Source organism: Vulpes lagopus, chromosome 2 (genome assembly GCF_018345385.1).
Source record: "Vulpes lagopus strain Blue_001 chromosome 2, ASM1834538v1, whole genome shotgun sequence".
In the NCBI taxonomy this organism is placed as follows: Eukaryota; Metazoa; Chordata; class Mammalia; order Carnivora; family Canidae; genus Vulpes; species Vulpes lagopus.
In genome coordinates, this window is record NC_054825.1 from 49,884,883 (window position 1) to 49,912,106 (window position 27,224).

General features: G+C 39.0%; 1 protein-coding gene across 7 annotated transcripts in view; it reads right to left on the minus strand.

Moving 5' to 3' along the window:
• The window catches only part of MAP2K5 (mitogen-activated protein kinase kinase 5), a 259,087-nt gene that overhangs the window by 84,154 nt on the left and 147,709 nt on the right, over nucleotides 1–27,224 (minus strand). For 6 of the 7 annotated variants that reach the window (XM_041745523.1, XM_041745522.1, XM_041745521.1 and 3 more), the window contains 2 exons: nucleotides 21,349–21,420; nucleotides 190–219 (listed from right to left, as the gene is read on the minus strand). In XM_041745523.1, the coding sequence (XP_041601457.1) occupies nucleotides 190–219; nucleotides 21,349–21,420 (102 nt within the window). The remainder of the gene's footprint in view (nucleotides 1–189; nucleotides 220–21,348; nucleotides 21,421–27,224) is intronic. The other variant, XM_041745524.1, reaches the window with a different exon arrangement.

Sequence of the window (27,224 nt, forward strand, 5' to 3'; positions counted from 1 at the left end):
AAAAAATCTGGAGTTTAAAAAAAATCAAAAATCAATAGAGACTTTTAAATGACTCCTTTAAGATATCACTTTTCAATTTAACAGGACAGATTTATTTGTATGTGGCTCAAATGTTCACAATTGCTCCCTGTACCTTCATACATAGGAATGAATGTCACAGTGGCAAACGGTAGTAATGAACAATCTTACCTGAGGATATGGAAACCTCCCAAGAGCAAGCTGGGAAAGGAAATAATATTTGTCTAGTTATAGATTTGCATGCAGGGCAGATCTCCTTAAGACAGACAAGTACTAAATTTTAGAACTATACTCAGCAAATATAAAAAGCTCACAACCCTGGATGCAGGAACCCTATTTGCTGTAATTACACTAAAGTTGTATTTAGAATGGACATTTTCAATGGGCAATGTTGCATCCCTGATAAAATATTCTGATTTTAACAACTAAACATTAGCAGTATGTGGCTTCTCTTAGGAATATTCTTAGTTCTTTGGGCATTATTCACATTTACCTGTGTGTGACAGTCTTCACCTAGACAGAGCTGTAAAACCAGAGGAAACTGTGGGCTTTTCCTCTTGTACGATGGAAACACCTTATTGTTCCCAGCCCATAGTTCTGTAATGTTCTTAGTAACAAGTACATAGGTAGTGTTGTAGGAAATAGGGAATGGGCCACACAGAACAGAAAATTTTGCCACTATTTTCATCAATTTATTATATTTTTGATTAATTTTCTATCCACGGGGGGTGGGGGGAGCTATCACTAGCAGGAAAGTGGCCATTTCAAGGCTGAGAAGTTAGGACTGTAGGTCTAAGTTTGAAATTGGGAATGGCAATTTTTAGAGAGCTTCCAATTTTGCTTGATTTGCAAACTGCCATGTGTTTCTGGGCCAGTCACTTAATTTTGGTCTTGGGATTCTCACCTGTAAAAACACAATGATTCAACCTGGACAGAGTTGATATAAACTAATAAAACTTACGAAATATACCATAACATATTTAAAGAAAATAGTGGCAAAATTTTGCAACTTCATAATGTGGCTCATCCTCAGGCCTGTGAAATCCTTTGTATGTATTTGTAACTACTTTCAAAGTAGAATCACAGGGAACTTTGAAGCTGGAATGAATCCAAGAGAGCATCAATCCATTTCACACATTAGAACCCTAATGGTTTAACTCTAAACCTATTAAAGAAGTTCTCGCACAGTGAATCAGGAGAAGCCTAGGGCCTGACCATAAGACTTGCAACTTAATCCAGTGTTCTTTCTAGAGTTTTACATTGCTTTTCTACAACTTGAGGAGTTGTGCATTTGTTTCAAAAACAAGGATATTACTGAAACATTAATGAACTTCTTTGGAATTGTGTTTAGTATCGTTTCAAATAACAAAAGAGCACCTACTTCATTTTATTAGAATTGCATTTTATCTTGGACTTAAAATTATACCCCCCAGCTTTTTGATTGTGTACATTATTTGTTGACTCGGTTTGAATGGCCTATGGGTATTACCAATACCCAAAGCTACCTGCAAAGAAAAAATATTTTGTTCCTTAATAAGGACAGACACGAAGATGCTGTGGTTAATTTTCAAAGATCTAAAACCAGTCTGAGCAATAGCAATGTAATAAGAATGAACCATATGACTTTGTAAGGTGACTACTTTGAAAAGGCCAACGCTCATTTGGATGTATATTTATATATACGTGTCTGTTTTGCAATGCCTAGTCAGTTTCATTACCTTGTACTCATTCTTACATACTCAGAGTTCACTGATTATCAAGATATAAAGTTATACTACTGAGATGCCTGGGTGACTCAATTGTTCAAGCATCTGCCTTAGACTCAGGTCATGATCCTAAAGTCCTGGGATCAGTCCTGGGATCAAGCCCCGTATGGGGCTCCCTGCTCAGTGGGAAGTCTGCTTCTCCCTCTCCCTCTGCCCCTCACTCCACTCATTCTCTCTCTCTCAAATAAATAAAAATCTTTTTTAAAAAGTTATACTGCCATTATTTCACTTGGTAAATATCATTAATCAAGGGACTAGTATAAAGCATAGACAGCAAAAACATCACAAGGTGGGAAAGAGAGTGTGGATGTTAATCAAACCCCCTTTCAGTTTAATGTGATTGTTTGTTGCTTACGTACTGCTTTATTTTTTAAAGATTTTATTTCTTTATTCATGAGAGACACACAGAGAGAGAGAGGCAGAGACATAGGCAGAGGGAGAAGCAGGCTACCCGCGGTGAGCCTGATGTGGAACTTGATTCCAGGACCCTGGGATCACAACCTGAGCCAAAGGCAGACACTCGACCATTGAGCCACCCAGGTGTCCCTGCTATTTATATACTGTCTTAAATTAGGAAGAGGAGAGACTCAGCTCTCCACTCCCCTTACTCCAATCTTACCTAATACAGGCCATCCATTTGCCTTATATTTTGCAAACACTGTGTTTCTGGACAACGGGAGCGGGCACACTGAGGGGGAGCCACTGTGGTCTACCATGGCAGTGATGGCAGGCTAAGCCTTTGCATGATTGTATATTGACTTGACAGGCAATGGCAACTCTAGAAAAGCTGTCACCCATCATCACAGTCATCTGTGGATGGCAAGTTATGTGTATCTTTCCATTTGGAATTATTAAACAACCAAGAGGAGGATCTCTCATCTAAAAAGGCTAGCAACTTAGTGACTAGTAGATAATATTTAGAATATTTTATCTCAAGCCATTCTATAGACACTGTGTCCCTCACTTGGGTATACGTTTAACATGCACTGAGGATCATGGAAGAATTCTGTCCATGTAGCTTTCCAGAGCAGAAGAACCTGCCCATGACACATACAGTGGAAATCTAAATTTGCTGGCTGGTACCAATATGGGACATTGGTTTTTGCTAAGGAAGTAAATAAGCAATGATTAATGGAAGGCTTAAAAAAGAGTGGCATAAAATGAAAAATATGAATTGTTTCCAGTCAACACAGACCTTCAAATTCTCAAGTCATTATTGTTCTATGGAGAGGCCAGGCTACAGTCAACTTGGGAACTTGCACTCATCTACTTGGTGCCCTCTGCCATAACTGGTACAATGTAATAAGGATGGCTGATATCATTCATTTACCCTATAAGACCCCCCCATGCATACAGAGAGAAAATTCAGTGCAGGCTGGTCAGCTGGGAGCCTCTCTGTACCAGTCTGCTTGGAAACAGGTGTCAGGGCTTGAACTAGTGAACTCATCATTCTTGGGTCTGGCTTTGCCTTGTGCGTACTTTTCTGACATCCTATGAAATTGCAGTCCTGTCAACTACATTCCTGGGAGAACTACTCTAAGACATCTTGCAGTTCTGACCTCTTTGGAGCCAGAGGACAGAGAATGTTTTTTTGTCCTTGACCAGAGCAGTTCAACAATCATTTCCTTTCTTCTAGACCGCCACCACCTTGCTGTTCCAGTAGCAGGACAATGATTCCAATTCTGCACCAGTGAAAACTGGCAGTGGCACCATTAGGCTGGTACCAAAAGCAGTCATTTTAGGGCCCTGGGAAAGGAAGCTGCCTTCCATGTATGTCACAGGCCTTCTAAGTTTAATGCAACCAAGGTGTTTTTGTTCCACACTATTTGTCTTGTGGCAAAAGAGAAGGAAATATATAGCCAGGCTCTGGAACCCTTTTATCAAGTTCAATTAGGAGAAGGCAAAAAAAGAAAAAGGTCTCTTAGCAGATATGGCTGCCTGAAGAACAGGTCCCTCATGAGGCTGTCAAAAGTCAAAATAAACACCGAACCCTGATGAGAAAGAGGGAGCACATATGCTATGAGTGAATATTTCAGAGACAGATGGACCTGGGGCCATTCCGTATCTTTTACCCCTACTGGTCTATTAATCTACTTGCATTTCCCCAGTTTTTATTGTCAAGGTATTATAAATTAGGAAACTTACAAAAGAGAGTATGTAATCTTCTCTGAAATGGCCTGCAGATATGTCACTGTACTAAATGTGTTTCAGATTTAATGAAGCTTTAATGTCCTTTTTAATTTTGCCTGTTTCTGTATCACCAGGGGTCGGGCAAGGCAATCAGCACTCAAGAGGGTGGTTTGGTTTAAAACTAGGAAAAAACTCATTTGCTTATGAGTTGCACTGTATTTTCTTAATTAAATTTACTGAGTAAAATGGTTTAAGTTCAGCCAACCAATGACCTTTGTATGTAGATTTAGATTTATAAATAGGTTAACAGTTAAAGAAAGGGGAAAAAAAAGAATCACAACAAAGCAAACAGATTAGGACTAAGCCAATAGAAATCTTTGCTCTCTTTATCATCTTTACAAAAGAAGCATTTAAATATAGGCAGCTTAAGTCCAGTTAAAAAAAAAAAAAAAGTATATTGAAAAATGTGGATGCACATAAGTGCCAGCAATTCATCAAATGACTCTCACATCCTTTTCATTCCCAGGAGGGGAACGGCTGCAATGTAAAAGATTTGGAAAAGCTTTATTTATTTTTTTTTGGGGGGGGGCAGAGGTAAAGAGATGGGAGAGGGAGAGGATTCTATTTAATGTTAAATAAAAAAGTACGTTTTAATTCTAAATACTTAAGATTCAGCAAACTGCTAAATACTCTGTTCATTGTGGGAAATTCACTATATAAGAGGCAGAAAAAGAATGCTCTGGAAACATTTACCATCAGGAATACATTTAAATAACAGTAAACCAAAAAAAAAATATAAATAAATAACAGTAAACCACTAACACTTCACTGTAAAACTAAAATTGTTCCTTAGTGGCATCTTACTGATCTTTGATTTGTCCTATCATAATCTATGAAATACTCTTGAGTTAGCAGCATTTGAATATGTTGGATTTTATCACTTAAATAACAAATATGTGTGTGGGGGTATGATCATAATGACTGTCAAATGCATAGCAACAGCATGAAAGAAACATCTGTATTTTTAACAAAAAGATAGAAGATATTTATTTACAAAGCAACAAAAATGGCTTCTGTTGAGAACATGAATAATTATGTATGAAGTCACAAATGATAAAGAGAAAAAATAAATTATATCAAGAAAGAAAGTGGGGAATACACATTCCAAATATGTTTTTGGTGAATCATGTTTCTTAGAATATCAACAATGTATGAGTAGTTTTAAATTTACAGTTATACTAAAGAGCCCTGGATTTCTTTTTAATTCTTAATTTAGACATATTCTATGTTTGTTGGCATAACTGCAAATTGAAAATAAGCATTTTCAATACAGCCAGTGATCTAGCTGAAGGAGGACTTTATAGTCTGAAATGCTCTAAAATTTGTTCTTAATTACCTTGAGCACATTTTATACAATTAAATTTCCATCTAAGGATCTTGCATTTAGATTGTGCACTGCAGTTAAACCTTCATTTTACAGAAATGCAGCAGCCACTTTGGAACATTCAGACACAGGGAAACTTTAAAAAATCAGACTTAACTACTGGATTACATAAAATTCCCTAGGTGAGATTTCATCCCAAGACCAATTTACACAGTCCTAGGGAGAGAGTTTAAATCATCTGAAACTATGCTGGTGAAGAACCATAATAAATATTAAATACCTCAAGATCTACCCTAAGATTTTACTTTTCTTCCCATGTATCAATTTCACTATCCTCTTACTGAATGGTTTAAAAACAATCCAAAGGATATAACAGCAATTTACCAGTGTTAAAGTGCTTTGGAGGTTAAACTGACAACAAAGAACACAGAAACACAAAGCGTCTTGAAGTAGGGTTTCAATTAAATGTGGAGGATTTAGCAATGCAGGACCAAAAAAAAAAAAAAAAAAAGAGTTACAAATTAATTTAATCTTCTGCCTATAGTTTGCAGCTGCACTCCAAAGTGTCTAGGGCTTAAGAACAAAGCGTTGAAAGGCCTCGGAGTGAGGAAAGCTTCAATTTTTAATGTATAACGCCATTAGCTGATAACTTGTGGAATCTGCGACCCCTGCGGAGGGGCATAAGTGCGAGTAACAGAGACTGATGAAGTGACATATTTGTTCGTGTCTAGAACTATGAGGAAGAGGGTTATTACTAACACCATCAGGCCCAACAGAAATATGCCCTAATAACCTTAGGGACCTTCCACGTTATCAGTTCTCACTACATCAAATATATTAAAATCAAAACCTAATTCACTTTAATTAAAGACAATTAGTTTGTTTTACTATTATTGTTTTAACTTGCATGACATTATACTACATTGCAAATTAAAGATGGGATAATAAATGTAACGAAAGCACTGAACTATGTCTACCTTTCTACCCTGCTTCGAGAAATAAGCTTATCACTGGTGTCTACTGTAAAGAAATTCACGAATACCATCATTAAAAGTGGTGTAGAAACGTTTCACTCTAAAATGAGTATAGTAGGATTGTGCAAATCTCTTCCCTATTCAATTTATACTTTTCACATAACACTTTCCTATAAACTCCAAGGATTTCCTTAACACAAACAGAATTATGGCCCAATGGAGGCACCAGAAGCTTAATTAATTTGCCCAAGGTCATACTGCAGGTTGGTGGCAAAGCTTGTTAAATCACTAAGAACTGTGGGCTCTACAGATGTTTTTGGCAATGGCAAAGGACCCTGTCTGCAAAGGCCTAAGAGACTTCTAGTGCAGTGGGTGAACCACGACAAATAACTCATTACGGCTGTACAAAAGTGCCAAGTGCTCCTGAGAGCTCGCAAATAACATGTTTTCTTTGTGTCAAAAGAGCCTAAATGTGAGGTTCCCATCAGGAGTGCTTCTTAACATGTGCCAATATTTAAAAAAGAACTACTCATCCTCACTAGAGTCCAAGGATAAAAAGTAAATTTATTTTAACTTAAGGAGGCCAAACACAGTTGCACAAAGAAATAAATCAAGTCCTTCTCCATCATTCGGAAGGTCCTACATTCTATCCCTCAGATTACTAATAATAATGAAGAAAAGACAGCATTATAAATAAATGTTTCCAATAGAGTGTGCTTTTTTTTTTAATTAGAAATGGGCTTATTACAGTGGACACTTAAATGGGGAGAGGGCAACAGTAATTCACAAGTACAATATCCTAATGCTGTTCCATTAATTGCTTTATTTGTTTCACGGTTAAAAATGATTGCTTGCTGTAGCCTAACGGTGGATGCTGAAAAGCATGATACATTGAGGTCTCAACCTGGGCAAACTGTACCTAAACTTACACTTTATTGCAGCTTAGTTCACAATCTTCACCTAATATAGGGGTATATCCCAGTGCAGCAGGAGGATAAATCATCCTAGAATATTACTCTGGCAAAGTTTAGCTGTGACTGGAGCATATGTGCTTTCGAGCCACTGAAGCAAAGGCCCATAAAATACACTAATTACTGGAAGTTATGGTCACTGAGTGATTGATAGCGCTCTGCAAGGCAACTTCCTCATTTTCAGCTCTTCAGACGGGCTCATCCGCCACATAGCAATTATTAATTCATGACCCACCCCTCGGGCACTAGTACCTTTACTTCTAATTCTCCTGCTACCAAACTACTGCTACAGCTGGACACTGTCTTTCTTCATTCTGATGGCTGGGTAAGGATGATAAAAAGTAGATTTCATGCTAAATGCTATTGTTTTGAATCTTTAAACGTTGCTCGGTCCTTCTAACCCTGCTGTCCCAACATAAATTCTCCATTCTCTCCCACAATGCTAGTTCACTTTGCATGGTTTTCTTTCAGACTGTGTGTGTTTGTATATATGTGTGTATATAGCTATCAATCCATCTGTCTATATACTACATTAGGCCAAAAACTCTGACTGAATAATTTTTTGCATGAATACTATGGTTTAAATACAATTTTAACTAGGCCACAGTAAATATGAAGCAGCTGATTAAAAAAATAGGAAAACAAACCCTCTTTATTTAAAGAGACCACTTTTTTAGCTTTGAAGATACTCTGTTCCATGTTGATTTCCATTGGCATTTTTACTGAGAGCAATGCTAATTAAAATATCTGGGTATATAACCAAATCTCTAAAAGTCACCGAGAAACAACTGCAAAGGTCTCTTTTGTGCACTGAAAGGAAACTCAGTGAGAAATTCTAAATTAAAAAGAGATAAAGTTCAGTCATGATGGGTGAAAGCAAACAATTTACTTTTCTAACAGAAAAAAATGAACTTCAAATTTTTGCACAACTCAAAATGCAATACTGGGGGGTAGTTTATCTGGATTCTAAGACAGTGTAACAACAGATGAACAGATGGAACTCTAAGTCACCTATCCTTTCAGGACTTGGTTCAAGTTATTCTTTTTCTTCTGCTGGGAGTTAACCCCAGAACACAATTTGAAGACAAAATTCCTATCACTCCCTGTCCATACCGTTCCCTAGGCAGCGCTGCACATCCTACCTGGTGACATTTCCTAGTGTTCTGCATCTTCCTGTGTCTCTAATGCCTGGCAAATTTTAAATTTTGTTTAAGGGCAAACTCTTAAGTCATACACTTTTGTGTTCTCCATGACACCAGAAATGGTATTTTTCAGTCAGCTGACAATAAGCATTTGTTGGTTATGATAAAACCCCTGATGGTGACGTCTTCTAGAGCCTAGCCAACTTGGTAGTGCATATTAGTTGTTTCTATGTTATAATACTTTTTCTTTTTTTAAGTAAGTTCCCCATCCAGCATGGAGCCCAAAGCGGGCCTTGAACTCATGACCCTGAGATCGAGACCTGAGCTAAGATCGAAGTCAGATGCTTAATTGACTGAGCCACCCAGGAACCCCTCTGCGCTACACTACTTTAATGAACATAGTATACAAACTCTTCAGTATTATGGCTTGATAGTCTTAACTGACAAGGCCTTCTTACACATCACTGCTTAGAATAATCATTTTCACATATTTAAGCATTATGATTAATTTAAATGACTTATGTCTTATTAAAGACTTAGGGGTTGCAAGAAGGGAAAAAGCCTGGCCTCCAATCCATCTCTAATCCATCTCGTATACTTAATTCAATAACCATTTTAACCTTCACAGTAAGAATATTAAGAAATGATACTCTTTCAATATGTTTGTATACTGTTGACCTGTGTCTTCTAATGGTACATAAGTTCAATTATGACAACAGACACTGGAGACCTAGCTCTGGGTATTGGGTGTGTGTGTGGGGGGGAGGGGGTGTTCCTCCCCTTCTAAATTGCTCACTGGAGTCATGCAGCTGCAAGTACCTGAGAAAATATCAGTGCGGGTATATTCCACTGGTTCAACCAACTCTATACTTCTATTTCTAGACATTTCAAAGTCAAAGGAGTCATCATCAGGTAGTGTTCTCATACTTCTAGCATCTGTATGATGCTCCTGAGAGAGAGGGAGCGGCCACTCCCACCAGGGTGCCATGCATGCAGGTGAAATCATCTTGGATCTTTCATTCTTAACCACCATCTGGCTGCACATTCATCAGAGGCCTCTGTGGAATCCATGTTGAATGGCTGCACCTAAGATTCCTGATCCATAGAATCCTGAGTAAATAAGGGGTCATTATTTTAAGCCACTAATGTCAGGTCCTTTATTAAGAGTAATAGATAACTGAAATGCTTTCCTTGAAACTGATGTCAGCCCTCCTTCTCATCTTCCCTGTCCTATGCACTTCCTTGGCACTTTTATTTATCTTTTTACCTCTTAGTCAAGGAGCTCCTGAGGGCAAAGTGAGTATCCTTACTGCCAACATAGAATAGCGCTACATAATACTTACTTATTAGATGGAATTCTCACCTACCTGCTTCCTAACAGAGCAGACACACTGGAAATTAGGTTAATTTTTGTATTTCTTTAGAAACATAAACTAGGCATTGGCTTCTGAAAACCGATGGTACATGTACACTTTGAAACATGGTAATACTGAAGCAGCTATAGAGACAGTGTAGGTAGTAAGCCTGGGACAAGCAGTCTTGACTGACAAGCAGAATCATAATAAACCAGTCTTTTCCTTTATATAATTTCCTGCTCATTTACATTTACCATTTCCCTCTTCTCTTCTCAAACTAGTTGGTCTACTTATTCTTTATAGTATAATGATAGCAGCAGAGTCAGGGCACCTGACTGCTGCTGCCTGGTCTATTCACTTAACCTTTCTAAAAAAGTCCTTTTATTTCTCTGGATCTCAGTTTCCTAACTTGCAAAATTGGAGCTTTGCTGCTTTTATGGTGGAAGAATCTTGGGTGCCTCAAATTACTGATTTTTCAGTCATTTCCCATCACAGCGTAGAGGAGCCTAAATGAGGTTATGAATATCAAGTGGTTTGGTTAAGCATTAGGTATGTGCAAAGTGTTATGTTGTCACCCTTCTTGTGAGAATGACATTGAGCCAGAAGATGTCAACAGCTGAAAAAAGAAGACAGAGCACCAGACTTGACTCAGAAGTTATCGATTCCAGTCCTCTTTTGCCCAGGACTGGCTCTAAGGTGTCACTGTGGGCACATTTACTTCCTCTCCTGGCCCCCAGCTTCCTCACCAGTACAAGGACGGATCTGATTTAACAAGTTCTAAAGACTCCTTTGAGATAAAAAACCAAAACCAAACCAAACATTCTAATCTCTAAGAACAAAATAAGGTGTGTAAAAGAATTGCCTAAATAAATTCTATAAAAATGTTAGAGTTTTTATTAGCCAGTTCAGAACCAAAGTATGTGCTATGGTCTGTAGGATCTTCAAGAGGATTTTTAGACTGACTTCCAGATCATTGGATTGAGTATTGACAGAATTCTAGGATCAGTGGTTTTTACCACTAGACATCTTCAGGGAGCAATAGTGGTTCCCCAAATTATCACTCACAGAATTTAGAGCTGACAGGTGTCACTAGAAGACTGGCCCCTTATCTTTTAGATCTCAGTTTAAGAGATCTTAATTTACACACCACAGCACTCAGTTACTCCTATCACATAATGCTGTTTGTTTCTGTCTAATGACTTGCTCTTGTCAAACACCTTCTTTGGAAGGTAGGCTCCACAAAGGGATTTTGTGAGTTTCCATCACTGCCATGTTCCCAGTGACTAGCACGGTGCTTGCCACACATTTGACATTCAATAAAAAATCTGAGTGATTAATGAATATGTTGCTGCATATTATCTAACCTTATCCCTGTTTCTTCTACAAAGCATTGCTTCTTAAGAAACAAAACAAAACAAAAGCTTGAGACATGGCATGTGGTTATTCAGTCACTATGTAAATAGGGCATTTGTATCCCTAAAGAGGACCGATTCCACTGTGGCGGAATTTCCTTCTTTATATTAAATAGAAAACTATGGGTTGGGTTTTTGTGTTTTTGGTCATGTTAGCTTCAGAAAGTTCAGCCTGGGGCAGCCCGGGTGGCTCAGCGGTTTAGCACCACTGTTGGCCCAGGGCGTGATCCTGGAGACCTGGGATCAAGTCCCACATCGGGCTCTCTGCGTGGAGCCTGCTTCTCTCTCTGCCCGTGTCTGTGCCTCTCTCTGTGTGTGTCTCTCATGAATAAATAAAAATCTTTAAAAAAATAAAAATTAAAAAATTAAAAAAAAAGAAAGTTCAGCCTGCCAGTCATTGAGCAGCAGCTTGCTTCTTCTCTACTGACAATCCTTCAAACATTTGAATATGGGTTGTCAAATGTTTGCTTTGTCTTCTTTTTATTTCTTTATTCTTCACATGAAGACTTTGTTGATTTAATGTTTCCTTAAAAGTCCAAATCACGTGTGTCTGTGTGCACACAAATGCATACAATTTGGACATGTGCTATTGGAAAAAAACTTTTAAATCAGTCTGAAATCCATCAAAATAATAAAATGCTTAGCTGGGACTGCTAGCACCTGTTCCATCTTGTTTTGTCAATCTCATGGTTGTTTAGATAGTTCTGAGCACAAAGCAAGCTCAACAATGCCTCATTCAGTGGGAAACACTCACTTTGTCTGCCAGTTGCACATTCACTATGATCACTGACAACCTTGGAAAATGCACATTTAGGCATGGTAATCTGAGACAGCTGGATCCCTTCACAAACCTTGCAGCACTGAACTTGTCAACCCATCATCTCCCAAAGGTCATTTTAACAGTTCCTTTTTGCAGTAAAGTTGTAAAAAGTTTTAGATTAAAAAAAAAAAAAGACCATGGAAAAAATCAAGTTGAGACAGAATTTATAGAAAGGGGAGTTAAGAGCAGAGGAATGAGTGACAGAAACTGTGACATGCATTCTTCAATGGGAGGGAAGGAGGCCCATGACAAGGACTCTGGACCACTCTCCTGCCCACTTTCCTATATGATCTTCCCCTGAAATCTCCTTGGTGTTTCGACCCTTCAACTTTGATCTTTTTGCCCTCTGATGGTTTCAGCAGACACTTCTGATCAACAGGTAAAGATGTTTCACTAGATGGAGCAGCAGACCGAACGTATGATAAGATTCAACTTCTACTCATGTTCTTGATAATAATTATAAAAAAGGAGAGGTGAAAATATCAGTGTTTAAGTAGAGCACACCAAATGCCAATTTTTATGGTCTTGAGAAGCTGACAGCAGCTGTTCATAGGGTATCCAGAGCCATACGTCACCCCTCAGACCAGGTTCATAATCACCAAGGGCTAGAAAAGCAAACAAAGCCGCAGCTGTAGACCACTAGAGACAGCCGTGTCTCTGGGTGTTTTTATGTAGGGGGGCAGAAGAGATGGGTTCTTCCGTATATTTAGGAGCAGGAACTGAGACTGGATAATACTCCATAGTTGTCATTTGGCAAAAACACCCAATACATAGATGAGGATGCTATTTCAAACAGAAGCTTACTCTCAAAGTAACTTTATGGGGTTGTTATTATTAAATGAAAGTGTTCATAGAAGAGCCATGAATACTGAAAGTACCTGTTTTCCAAAAATGTGTTCACTCTTGTTTATCATCTGCCTCCCTCGTGTAAGTTCAACAAGGAAAGGGAATATGACTGTTTTATTTATTCGTGTATCCTTGGCACTTAATAAGGTGTTTGGAACATAAAAGGTGCTTGGTAAATATTTGAAGAATGGATGAATTCTAAAGTTACCTTCATTTTATAGATAAGAAAGTGACACTGGAGTAGCAAAATGACTTGGCCCAAATCACACTGATTGTAAGTGGTGGTACCAACATATCTTGGTAATTCAAAGTCTGAGCATTTTAAGAGTTCAAGAATTAGGATGACAGCCCTTGAATCTGAAAATCATATCACAGAAAGAAAATTTAGCCACTTTTCATCAAACTTCTCTAGAAGCTTCTGTCAAGGGTACCGGGCTGAGTGATCCATGCCACTTTTTCAATAGTTTTATTTTCATTTCACATAGCTCAATGTATTTGCTTGTAAATGTAGAGGATTACATCTCATTTTCTTGGTATCTAGTGAGTCTTATCTAGCATCCACTAAAAACATGTATAAAGGCAGTATGTTAAAAACAGGATATGTTCACAGGTTTTAACATTTCCATAAAACAAGGTGATTCTATCCAACTATTTTTACTTTTTTTTTTTTTTAAGATTTATTTATTTATTTTAGAGGTTGGGCAAGAGGGATGCAGAGGGAGAGTCTCAAGCAGATTCCCTGATAAGTGCGGAGCTGGACACAGGGCTCAATTTCACAGACCTGAGCTGAAACCAAGAGTTGTACACTACTTACCTGACTGTCCCACCAGGCACCCCAACTATTTTTACTTTCTATGATAAATTTTCCTTGGGAAAAATTCTATTGAGATGTCTACAGAAAATTCAAAAAATTTACCTTTCCCCAGTAAAAATTCCATTTCTCTGGGCAAAACTGTTGACATATGTCACTTAGAAAAAAGTAAGGTTTTTTTTGTTTGTTTGCTTGTTTTTTGTTTTTTTGCTGGAATACTAAAGAGGAATACCAAAGAGCAATCTTGAACAACATATAAATATCTTTCTCATGTTATAAAATTCAAATGAAAACATTTTCTTTGGTGATTTCTTCACCTCTGTTTCCTCTTCTCTTTCTTCCTGAAACTTCTGCTTTTCACTTTAGACTATCCGACCTGGTTCTCTAGTTTTCATTTCTCTGTTGTTGTCATTCTCTGAAAGTTCCTTTGTTACAGCATACTGTTCTTGTTTCCTGAAGGCAGTATTTTCTCTTATCCCTCCAAGAAATACTATAGCAGTTCATCTGACTGTTTCTTCACTTCATAGTTTCCAAGGTCTTCCAAGTTGCTTTTGTTTTTTTTTCCAGTTATTTTAGGTCTCTGTGTGAAAACCCTTCCTCATATATCTTGCCAAGAGTAAGGGACTAAAAATCTGGCTGGAAACACTGTGCTCATTGGCAGAGCTTGCAGACTGACGTAACATGATGTAACATGAACCCCCAGTGTCTGGATCTTTAAGACTTCTTGGTCAGATTTCCTTAGAGAAAGTCTCTTCTCCCTGAAAGGTAATCTTGGCTGCCAGCATTGTAGGAACAGGGTATGATAGGAAGGCTGGGAGCTCTCAACATTTACCATTCCCTTAATGCCTCTGTGCTTCAGTAACGGGACACAGTCTTCTACAGTGCCAGATATCACTTATTTTACTCTTTCCAAAAAAGACCTCCATCTTCTTGTGTTGAGGCTGAGGAGTGGTGACTGTGCACACATGCTGAGTTAGGGGAAGAACATGTGGGTCAGATAGCTTACGTGTTTCTCAAACAGACTTAAAAATAATTCTTTCTTCTTTGGTCCCACTTTCACATCTAGTTCCAGATAACTAGTACCACCAATTCCTGAGCCTTTTCGGTGTTCTATGGGAATTGGGGATGCTTGTCACTTGCTTTATAGCTAGCTTAGGATTTTTGCATTCTGATGTTTGCCGCTGTCCATCTGCTTCCCTAAATCCAAAATTTGACTTTGTAGTCTTCTTTCCCTTTTGCTTTGTCTTCCTGATAGTCTGCCTTTTTTTTTTTTTTTTAAATCCCTTATGGTTATTTTTAGCAGAGTTTGAAATGAAAGTGCAAGGTATGGCATGTTCCATGTTCTATGCTTTATCCAAGTTAGTGGCCTTTCTGAACCAAATAGAAATATTTCAAGAGATAATTCCTTTTAAAGAGAGGGCAAATTGGCTTAATTTTCTCATTGTGACCTTTGTCCAGAAGGTCTGAAGCTTCCATCTAAAGATGAGGACCTTGAGGCCCAGAGATTCAATGACTTATTCAAGAATCTAGAGTTTATAATGACAAAGGTGGAATCTGAATCTAGGTCTATATCCCGGCAAAAGAAAATCCCTTTCCACATCAAAACATTTGCGATCTATTCAGCAAACATTTATGTATGCTTATGTTTAAGACTCCATCAAACTTCAAGCTCTGAACTTTATTTTCAGAAACTGCTTTAAAACTATTACAAAAGTATGAAAAAACCAAGCCAAAAAGATTTCTTGAGTGCCCACTTAGGGGCAATCGAATTGTGCTAGAGAGTGTAGGAAGTTTTGAGACTATCAGATTTGCATGCTATCATAAGGAACTCTGACATGCCTATAAATTATTGTAGCACAAAGTAGAAAAGGCAGATGCCACAAGGAAGATGTAGATGAAGGTCAGAAGAAAAATATGTTATTTTTCCTGGAGAGATCAGAGCAGGTGTCATGAAGGATGAGTATTTAAATTCTATCTTGGGGAGATGAAGAAAAATGGTATTCTCTAAAGAGTGAACAGCACGGTATTCCATGGATTTATTTTTAACTTGGTAAAGGTGATTCTAAAACTCACAAGAGAAACTCTAACTCTTTGTTGAAACAACAGAACTCATAAAAATCTTCCAAAGATGGTGTTACTTTGATGACAGTGACCTTGTGTGGCTCTCTGAATATGTTCTTCACCTATCTAGAGACGTTTTTCTCAGCCATGGACCTTGCTTTCATCATTTAACACATCATTCAAACCACTTCAATAAAATAGGGATCATGCTGAAGAGGAGTCTCAGAGGACTAGATGACACTCCAATTAACCAAGCACATCGAGCCAGATTGTTCTATGCTTCGGACTCAAGAGACTGGCAGAGAGAGGAGGCAAACAAAGGCAGAAAGAGCGAGGACCCAAGTGAAAAGAGCAAAATGCATGTGTTAAAGATGGGCTTTCAGCCTGACTCCTGCAAAAAAACCTGTCAGAAGATTATTCACCACCAACCTTAATAAGGTTTATAATATCCCTCAGATAGAATCACTAACCATAACATGTACTTGTAGAGCATACTCAGTGAGAATAAGAACATTATAGGACTGGCCTGGTGCCTTTTTAAATATGTATGCATTGTTCTGGGTACTGCAAATGCAAGGCTAGAAGGGGATGTATTTTGACTTCTTTTTTGAACCAAGAAGGGCTGAATGAAATATCCAACTTTGGCGAACATGTTGTGATTTAAATGACACAAGAATATGAATGGAATAATGAATTTGTGAAAACAACAGTGGGGCTTCTCTCCTTAAGCTGTTCTGTGGGAGGAGAGATATACACTGAGCTCCCTGTGAAATTAAGAAATTGTGCCCTAAAATGTTTAGGTATTCCTCTCCCCTATAGATTAAATAACATCATTAGACGTGGTGAAACAAAACTCTTATTACCAATTTTCATTTTAAAGTTTAGCCCTGAGGTCTTGAATGGCAACTGCCAGGGTGAATTGTCCTAAAAAATCACCGAGTTGACTAAATCAGTGCGAGCTTTCTAGAAGAGTCAAATATTGTGGGAAGCAGGATTAATCCTTCCAGTTTGTCTTAGTCCAGGAATTTTGAACCTTTGTTAGTGGGCCTTACTTCTTTTTCTCTTTTCTTCTTCCTTTTTTTTTTCTTTTTTTTGCATTTTCACACTGATTTCTTTCATGAAGTTTCAAGGAAGAAGAGCAATTCTACATGGATTCTTTTTCCCATTACATAATGAGCCCATACATACTCCACATATGGCAATGGCCTTTATTTGGTTTCACAACTAATCCACATGAGGAGAACTACAACACATTTAAAGATCTGAGTATCTGAGTTGAAAACCATAAACAAAAAACAGAAAGGGGCCAGATTCGTCTCATCTAGTAAAACTGCCATGCTCTAGTGAAGCTGAATAATCTCATTTTTTTTCCCTTCTTAAGGGTAATCTCCATGTTTATGTTACTTCTGCCAACTCTAAATACTACATGCAGCTGACAAAATCCTAGAAGAGAACCATTTTATCCCACGGGGATGCTGAGCAGAGAGGAGATGGGGAGGTTCTGTCCCTGTATAAAAGATAGTCTGATATTAAAGATTCTTTGCTTAAGGCACAAATGTACCTGGCTGTGACTTTTTTAATGGCACATTTTAGTGGCATGTAGCATCATCTTTTATGAACGAGTGTGCAAGAGGCCTTGTTATGACACCCATGGGGACTGTGACAGCACATTAATGAGGGAAGGGCGGTATGGAGAAGGCAAGCAAAGGTGAACCTTGCTATTTTGGGAGTTGAAAACAACGAAGGCCGCTTCTGATGCCTGCATCACCAAATTTCAGGGATGGGTTGGGAGTTTATGGGATTTGCAGGGGGGCAAGGGTGCTAGCAGAGATAGAAGGGATAGAAAACTCTAGTTCCCATTTTGTCTCGATTTGATTCTTGTGTAATTTCAGAAAAATTTCCTTTGCTCAGTTTCCTGTATTTATATCTCATTTGTTTCTTTACCACCAGTATTCTAGGGGAATAAAATGACTCAAAACACTTTGAGGAAGGTACCCACACAAATAAGTAGTGAAATGGCCTAGGCGAGACCTAGTAGTAGGCTCTGAGACTAGATCTCTCCGGAAGTGTTCACAGAGATTTACCTTAGAATGTGCAGGGCGATGAGGAGGGGCTCTTCCCTCTTTCCCTTCTTTCTTCCAGTGGCAAACTCTCTTCAAGACTAACCCAGTTCAACTTTCAACTCCTTTGAGAAAACCCACTTCTCCCCCAGCCCTGGGGCTCAGGGTACTCCGGAAGCAGCTTTACTGACAATGCTCGCATGCTGTTTGTTTCAGCTTTAGATGTCTTGTCTTCTCTATCAGAAGTGTGCCCCCACTCTCCAAGGCCCAGCACATGATAAGTGCTTAAACAGTAATTATTGAATGAATGAAAGTTTTTACTTGTCAGGGCACACACCTAGAAAGGGAGTCTTGTTTTTAAAAGTGAGGATAAACAGAAGAGAAGTAATTCTTTGACGATATTGACTATGTTTCAAAACATAATTTGTTATTTGGAATTTTAAAATACTATTGAGATTTATACTTTTCTCTGTTGTGATTTTAAATAGGATTTGCCATATTTATCCCAAGCAGACTGTGGTGAACACAAAGTGCATCTTGTGGACTAACTTGCCCATTTCTTCAGATAATACTCTCATTACATTTGCCCTTAGGGAAAAGAACCTTGGAGTTCTCGTCATCACTGAATCACTCACAGTTTCTCATCTAAGGGCTCAAAACCTCTGAATCGCCTCCCCTATCACTTATTTTGTGTTACTTTGTACCCCCAAATTAACTTGGTATAAAGCACACACCAAGGGCCTTACACTCTTCTCTAGTGGCTTACTGGTCTACCATTTGCGTTCGGTCATATGCTGTCACTTGCTTATCTGGTGGGTCATGAGCTCCTAGAAGACAAGGGCTGCAATCACACAGTTCCCTCTGAAGCCATTTAGTTGAGCATCATGCACAAAGAGGTGCTCAACAACCCTTCCTGATGATCATAATCAGACTGCACTTTACATCCTGTACCAACATTACCTCCTCATTCTGATAGAACATCTGGCTTCTCACCAATCATTTGAAAACACAGGAAATGCTAAAACACCTAACCCTTTCTGGCCCTCCCTCCCAAACGTCTGTCCTCTTCTACTCTCACCTTCACTCCACGAGCCAACACATTCCTTCTGGCATTCAGGTGTCCCAGACTTACTGTGATAATTTCTTACACAGCCCCTATACCTTAATCCTCCTCAATCTTACAAATTCAATGAGTCTGTTTTCTTCAGTCTTCCAGAAACCATCCAATACTTTATCTCCAGGATAAATGAACATGGTTGACAAAACTCCAAATACATCAATGCAAACTCCTTCTTTAAAAAGCCTCTTTTTTAATCTTTGCATCCCTACCACCTACCAAAATATTGGCAGACATGTGTTTCAGCGTGCAATAGAAGTATGTTCTATGTATTGGGCATCTATCAATCTACCTACCTACCTATCTTAATTGATCTCCCTGTTTGCCTGCTTGCCCTCCTATAGTCCATGCTCTACAGAGCACTCCATGATTTTTTGAAAATATAATTCAGTCATTTCCCCTCAGAGTAAAATCTAAAGTCCTTACCATGGCTTAGAAAATAGTATGTGATCTAAATCCTCAGCTATCTTTCTGATTGTATTTTCCCCCATTTTTTCCCCTTGCTAACTCCACTATAGTCACCTCTCTCTGCTTTCTTTAAACATTCCAAACACACTCCAGCTTAGCAACTCTGCTCTTGCTGTCCCCTGATGGCTCCCTCCTTTTACATCATCCAAGTCTCTGCTCAAAGGTTACTTTATCAGAAAGGATCACTCTGCATTATTTTTCTCCATAGGACTTGCCACCACCTGACAAATTACATATTTAGTTATTCTTCTGTTTTCTGTCCTCATGCCCTACTCCATGAGTCAAGACTGGAGTGTCCTTTCATTACCATATCCCTATTGCCCATTTAAGAAGCACTGCAGGACCTCAATACATAAGTGAAAAAAATGAATGTACAAGGAAAGAACAGTGAATACTTATATGTGTCTTAAACCTTAAATCTTAGTTATGCTCTCTCACACTACTGCATGTTATGTCACGCTAGGGTATATCATCATCCAAGTCACTCAGCTCTGGAGTTGATGCAGAAAGTTAAAGAAAGACAACAGACTGCTTAGAGTCATAGAACATTAGTCTGGAAAGGGGCTTAGAGATCATTATCTTACAGAGGGAGAAACTGAGGCTCAGGGAGAGACAGTGGCTTGTACAGGACACCTATAAGACCAGCAGCAAAGGTGAAACTGCTATCTCTGTCTTTCATTCACAATCTGGGATTCTTATCTCTACACTGCAAACTTCTCAAATGTTCTACAGTCCATCTAGTCATTTATTAAATGCATTCAATGACAATGATTTAAATCTGCAAAGGGAATTTATATAACAGCAAGGTCTAAGCTCCACAAATCAAAAGTACTAGTTTCCCTTGAAACAAGTTACCTGAACAAACCCTTCAGGATTCTTTTGGGTAACTCCATTCTAAGCTTCTGTCTGCCATTATTGCTAACCTCTCAGTTCATGCACACATATCCTATTTCCTCTTAGATTCTTTTTTTGTGAAGAAGCAGAAGAATATGGCTTAACAAACACTACTTTATTTTTGCTTTCTTTCTATAGCACAGGTGAATTGAGTCTTAAGATATTCCCTTATAAACTCAACTGCATTCATGCGTTACAAAAATCACAGAAAAAGTATCTGACCCAAAAAAGGTGATAAAATCATGATTGCAACTCTATCCATGATCTTATTTAAGGAGTCCTTTCTGCCTTTTTTTTTTTTTTTTTTTTTTTTTTTTAAAAAGCCTTCCTTTCTATGAATCAATGCATGTGAGAAACAATTCTCTGGTGAGTATCCAGATTCTATACTAGTATAATTCATGAGCCAGATGTCCTTCTAATGGAAATTGTACACATTTCATTACAGATCAATAGTCATTGTAAAGAGTCATTGGCACAGAGTTCTATTGGGGTTACACGTAGCACACTAAGATGAAGTCCATTCTAACTAGAGCTATAAAGAGTAAATACTGTGCTAAACACACATACCCTTCATCCTCCCCCAGATTGTATCATGCCCTATCCCCCAAGAAGTGAAATGACCATACTGGAGTGAAGTGTTTTTTTCTTTCTGAATAAACATATAGAATTCATACATCCAAATGAGTAGGGCTGTACTCTTTAAAGTAATCACCTTTGGAAGTCATATATGCATTCCAACAAGGCCACCATTCCACAGAACTTTTCTGGAATCTCTCTTTTATTATAATGCAGGCTCTCCAGACTTGGTGTGCATAAGGATCACCAGGGAACATGTTAATAATGCAGCTTCTTAGAGATGTGAATTTAATTAGTCTCAGAGGGAGTCTGGGAACCTGTATTTTCAAGAAACTCTCCAGGTAAGTTTTATACAGGTGATATGTCAGAAACAGCACCTTAGAATGGTCTGTTCACAAGCCCTTCAAGGATACCAAGAGGACCTTAAAAGTCTGTGTACACATATACATAACACACTGGAGATTTATTTATTTTTTCAAAATCTTCATTCTTCCTGATATTAGAGTGGGTATACATAGAAGCATCTATTTGCAAACAACATACCTCCATGAAAGAGATTCCTAAACTCCAGACATCAGAATGGATTCCATATTGCTCCCCTGAAATTCTTTCAGGCTGTAAGAGAACAGAAAGGAGCTGGTGAGTTGACGTGAGCTACTCCAGGAAACACTAGTGTGAGCTTAGCTAAGGCAGGGAGCCATCAACATTTTGTGGTACTTTATGAAGCACAAAACAATATCGTGTATGTGTGTACAGGTGTATTATACTGGTACATACAAAAACGATATAGGGTAATATGGATAGATATAATCTCACTGAATCCCCCACAAAGTCCCTGTGAGGAAACCTTTATTACCTCTATTTTACAGATAAAGAAAATGGAGGCTCAGATTGGTGAAATCATCTAGGCAAAGTTCTCAGCTAGGAAATGAGTTGAGACTTAGACCCAGGTCCTCTCTCTCCAAATTCAGTGGTCTCAGCTGTGAAGTGACAAACTATACAACATTATATAATGTTATCACTTATTTGTACTTTTGAGAGTTGGGTCTGGATCACTAGGGAGTCTGTTATTTTTAATTTTTAAACTTTTCAATTTCAAACTAAGACTAATACAAAAAACATCCATATTTCCTTTGCCCAGATTCACCTATGGTTCAACATTTTATTCCATTTGTCAGGGTTTCTTTCTTTTTTTTTCTTTTTTCTTTTTCAGGGTTTCTTTTGATATGAACCAAGGAACAGTTTGAAAGGTCCAACTGGGACAACTGGTTCTCCATTCAAGATGTACAGCAAATACTGGTCTAGAAAGCCACTACATGCACACTCTCTACTTCAACAAGAATAGTTTCATAGTGAAGTGGATGTTGCCTGGTTTCTCTATCCCTCCAGGATATAGCATTGAGTATCTACTTTACAGAAATCTTTTGAATGAACACAGGGGCACACGAATAAAAGACACTCAAGTCTCATGGAGGTGGAATGATCGCTCAAGGTTACAGAGCTGGACATGGCTGGCCTGGGATTATAACCCATACCTCCTGGCCCTCAGGGCACCATTCTGTTCGTGGTACCACCCCTGGAGTTCCTGCTGGCTACCAGTGGCATCAGCTTTCAGGAGCTTTCATGGGACCCTGAAGAGTACCTAGGGCCAGATCAGCCGGGTCCACTGCACATGGAGGAAGTAGGCACCTACCACTCACCAGTAGGGCATATGCCAGGGGAATGGAAGATATGAGCCAGGTGCTCTCAGGTTATTGGCAAGTCCTACATCTCAAGAAGTTGGCTTAGCTGGGACCCAGAACTTTGTGACCTACTTTCTGCCCACACCTATCGGGCTACCTCAATATACTTACTGCCTTCTCTTGTGACTACTTGCCACAAAATTACATTACATTTCCCTTCCCTTATTTATTTCTTTAATTTATAAACCCTTTTCCCACCAAGAACAATTCTTCCCAAGGGCCAAATGTCATGTGACCATTTCTCCCAGCTGCTCATAGACATGCTCATTGCAATTCCCCAGGACTTTGACATTCAAAGCCCTCCACCATGATTTCTGAAGTTCCTTGTTCACACATGAATGAATCTATTATCCAATTCCAGCCAGTTCAATAAGTACTAGGATGAAAGCAGCCAGTTACAGGAATATCATCACCATCGCCACCACCATCATCAAAAACATGACTGTGTGCATTTACTGAAGAATTTCCATATGCTTGACATTAAATGCTATTCATGCATGTTTCATTTCAGACTCCTAAATACCTATATTACATTGGTACTATTATCATGCCCTTTTAACAGATGAGAAAAAGGAGGCACAGAGAAATTTAGTTTGCAATCAGTATATAAGGATAGTAATAGCCATCCCAATGATCACCTTGTATATGCCAGATACTGCACCTTGTGCCAATCTTGCAAAGTTAGATACTATTACCCTTATTTTACAGATGTAAAAACTGAGACTTTGTAAGATTGACTTGCTGAAGTCTAGAGTTGTGGATCAGCATCAAGTGTGTTTAGGAACACAGCCAGGATTCAAACCCAGGTATGTCTAACTGCAAAATCTGGGTTCTTTCCAGTGTGTCAAACTGCCCCCAACACTAGTAGTCAGAAAACCCACACACTAATCTCAATCTGGTATTTCTCAAAATGCAGTCTTCAGACTAGCCATCAACTGCCTGAGGTGCTTATTACAAATGAACCTCCTGAATCAGAATCTCTGGAAGTGGCTCCAGGAATCTTAATTAAAAAAAAAAAATTTCTCTGGGTGATTCTTTGGTACACTCAGCCATAGTCACTAAACATTTCCACGTTCCCTGCAGAGATAAGGGCCTATCTTCCTCTTCTCTGCTTAGTTAACGTTTCTTTTTCTTTTTTCTTTTCTTTTCTTTTCTTTTCTTTCTTTTCTTCTCTTCTCTTCTCTTCTCTTCTCTTCTCTTCTCTTCTCTTCTCTTCTCTTCTCTCCTTCTCCTTCTCCTTCTCTTTCTCTTTCTCCTTCTCCTTCTTCTTGGTGAAACGTTCCTCCACTTCTCAGGAAAAATTATAAATTTTTGCTTCTGTCCTTCATGAAAATATCTGTATCTTTAATATTAATTCATTGCACTGTGTTGTAACCATCTGATTACTAGCCTATTTCTCCTAGGACGCCAAGAGAGTGTCTTTTCATCTCATACCTAGTACCATGGCTGGCACACAGCTAGTATGCAGTCAAGGTATATTGCCTTGAGGGGATGCAATACATGTTTACTGCACATTTGGTTTTAAGCATGTACCAATGATTAAGTCCCCTGGAGTGTTCTACTAATATAATTTCCCCAATATTATTGCTATTCATGCCCACCATGAATGCCCAGCAAATATGAAAATCCTAAAATCCTCCAGAATTCTTTATTTTTTTTAAAGATCTTATTTATTTATTCATGAGAGACACACAGAGAGAGAGAGGCAGAGACACAGGAAGCAAGCTCCTTGCAGGGAGCCCGATGTGGGACTCGATCCCAGCACCTGGGATCACCCCCTGAGCTGAAGGCAGATGCTCAACCACTGGGTCACCCAGATGTCCCAAATCCTCCAGAATTCTTTTTTTTCCCTCTAGAATTCTTTTAAAAAAAATCACCAAATGTTGCCTTCCTCCTGTTTCTCCTTTCCTTACTCTCTTTTTTCTTCATTCCAAAGCTGATAGTTATCACTATATAGCACTCATGGTATAGAATAAGCAAACAAGTGAAAGTGGAGCTCACATACAAAATATTTTGGCAGGACCAACCATAAGATTACATATATTCATAACATTTGCTATTGAACTAGTAAAACAAGTGCAAACTGGAAGCTGAAAATAAAGCATTGAAAAATTGGGACACCTGGGTGGCTCAGTCGGCTGAGCATCCAACTCTTGGTTTTGGCTCAGGTCATGAGATGGAGCCCCATGTCAGGGTCTGTCCTGGGTGCGGAGCCTGCTTAAGATTCTCTCTCTCCCCTTCTCTCTCTGCTCCCCTCCCCTGTGCATTCACACATGCTTTCTCTCTCTTGAATAAAATAAATAAATCTTCAAAAAAATAAATAATGAAAACATTAAATTTAATTTAAAAAGAAAAAAAAATAAAGTGATACTGGTCACAGGTATTGGGAGGCAAATAAGAGAGCTCCTTAAGGAAGAGATTCTGACGACCTCTTATTGGAGAAATAATTCTTGCAATGAGTTAACAAAATGAGATCACTGCTGTGATGCTGTGCTCAAGCTTGAATGCTCAGTGAAAGTAGGTAGCCAGCTCTATGGGTCCACCTGAAGACCTGGTACAGTAGATACAGGCTGGGAAAGGCGCCCAAGCCCCTGAAACGGACGCAGGCACAAGATGAGCCCTGGTACACTCTGACTTTTGGAGCCAGGACTTCATGGCCCAAGGCAGCACAATTCAAATCTGTTCTCACACTTGAAGCCAAGGTGGCCTGTCCTGTCTAGAACAAAATGAAACAAAACAAAATACCAACCACCAGGTATCGCACTACTGACAGATCTGCAATGGATATTCTGCGGTTAAACACCAAAAGCTGGGTTACCTTCTGACATGGCAGCTGTCACCAGTGTGGCGAATAAACAGGAAGAATAGCAGGAAAAACATGACTCCTGTCCGAAGCACCTTTGTACTGAGGTTTAAGTGTAAGGGTTGGGGGGGGTGGCAAATTCTGGTCTGTTCTTAATGAGAACAGTGGGGAGTGGTGATGGTATAAAAAGCAGAGTTTAAAGGATCTGAAAGGGCAGTAGCTCTGAGCTGCACACTCCACTCCTTCCAGTCACCTTCTGTGACTTGTTATTTACCCAGGACCCATGTTTTGCTGACTCATTCCAGAATTGTCTCTGTATACAACAGGATTCACTTGTCAAAAGCAGGAAGATACCAAGGTACATCCCTTATTTCTTCTGATAAAGAACTTCTGCTCAGGGTTACACAACTCAGAAAATTAGCAAAGTATGCACAACTACTTGAAGTTAGTAAGTAATCAAAGTATATATCACAAACAATGGGGAATTCTTCTTCTTTTTTTCTTTTTTAAGGTGGCAAGGTCCCTGCAGGTCGTGGAGCATACTGGTTAAATCAGGGTTCTGGCATCAGACTGCTTTAACTCAATCTATCTTCCATATCATGAATCCTTTCTTTTGCTCTACCCAATATGCTACCAAGTAGTGAGTTTTTAAATTGTAATCTAGTAGTTCTGTTTGAGATTTTTCTCAAGCCTACTAGATCGCTTTTAAAGTCTGTGATCTAGGGGCACTGAGTGGCTCAGTGGTTGAGCGTCTACCTTTAGCTCAGGGCGTGATCCCAGGGTCTCGGGATTGAGTCCCACATCACGTTCCCTGCAGGGAGCCTGCTTCTCCCTCTGCCTGTGTCTCTGCTTCTCTCTCTCTGTGTCTCCCATGAATAAATAAATAAAATCTTAAAAAAAAAAATCTGCAATCTAAAGTCTGTGTGTCTCTGCCGTTCCTGCTGCTTCTTCATGTTGTCTTGTTTCCTTGTGTAGTTTCTGTGGATTACTTGCTAGCTTTTGCTCTTGAAAAAATTTTGAAGAGATTCTCTGAGGCTTAATGTAGATGTTGCCCACCTCAATCCAGATTCTTACATGAAGTTCCTTTTCCAGCTTAGGCCATGAATATAATCAGGGTGCAAATCTGTGTCACAGTTAGTCTATGGCTGCAACCTTCCCCCTCTTCCCTTTCCCTTGCTTCTCTGCTTGGCTCTGAGAAGCCTTCTCTTATGTTCCCTGGGACTGGGGGAGGAGGAGGAGAGGCAGCTCTGGCTCTGGTTTGCTCTTATTCTGAGGGTGAGCCCTTCAGATTTCCAACATAATACAGAGAAAATCTCCTTTGAGATCTCTACAGAAGATCTCCTCCTCCTCTGAGACCCTCTGCCTTAGGAGGACCCCCATATCACTCACAGCTGTGGTACAGGCAGGCACATGCCCACAGGAAGAAGTAGCTTCGGTGTTCCAACATTTTGCCTCCCTCTCTATTGCAGGATTCCATCTGAAAATTGTCCTGCTAGATCCCATTGTCTTTTTAGCTCTTCAGTGCATTTGAGATGGTTTTAAAAGGATTTTACCTAGAATTTTTCAATGGAAGAGTTGGTTCAAATAACCTAACCTGCTGTTACCAGAAACTGGAAGCTGGTGTCTTAACTAAATCATGACTCTCATTATTACTTGGCCAAATTTGAAATCCTGGGCTAAAGTCACTTCACCTTCGGTTTCCTTACCTGTAAAATGAAGACAATAATAATATGTAGATTTCATGGGGTTGTGTGAAGATTAAGTGAATCTGTGCAATGTGCTTGACTCAATACCTTTCACACAGGAATGTTTGGTAAATGCCAGTCTCCTTCTGATCACCACCGTTGCCATGACCATTGCTGCATGAGCATGGC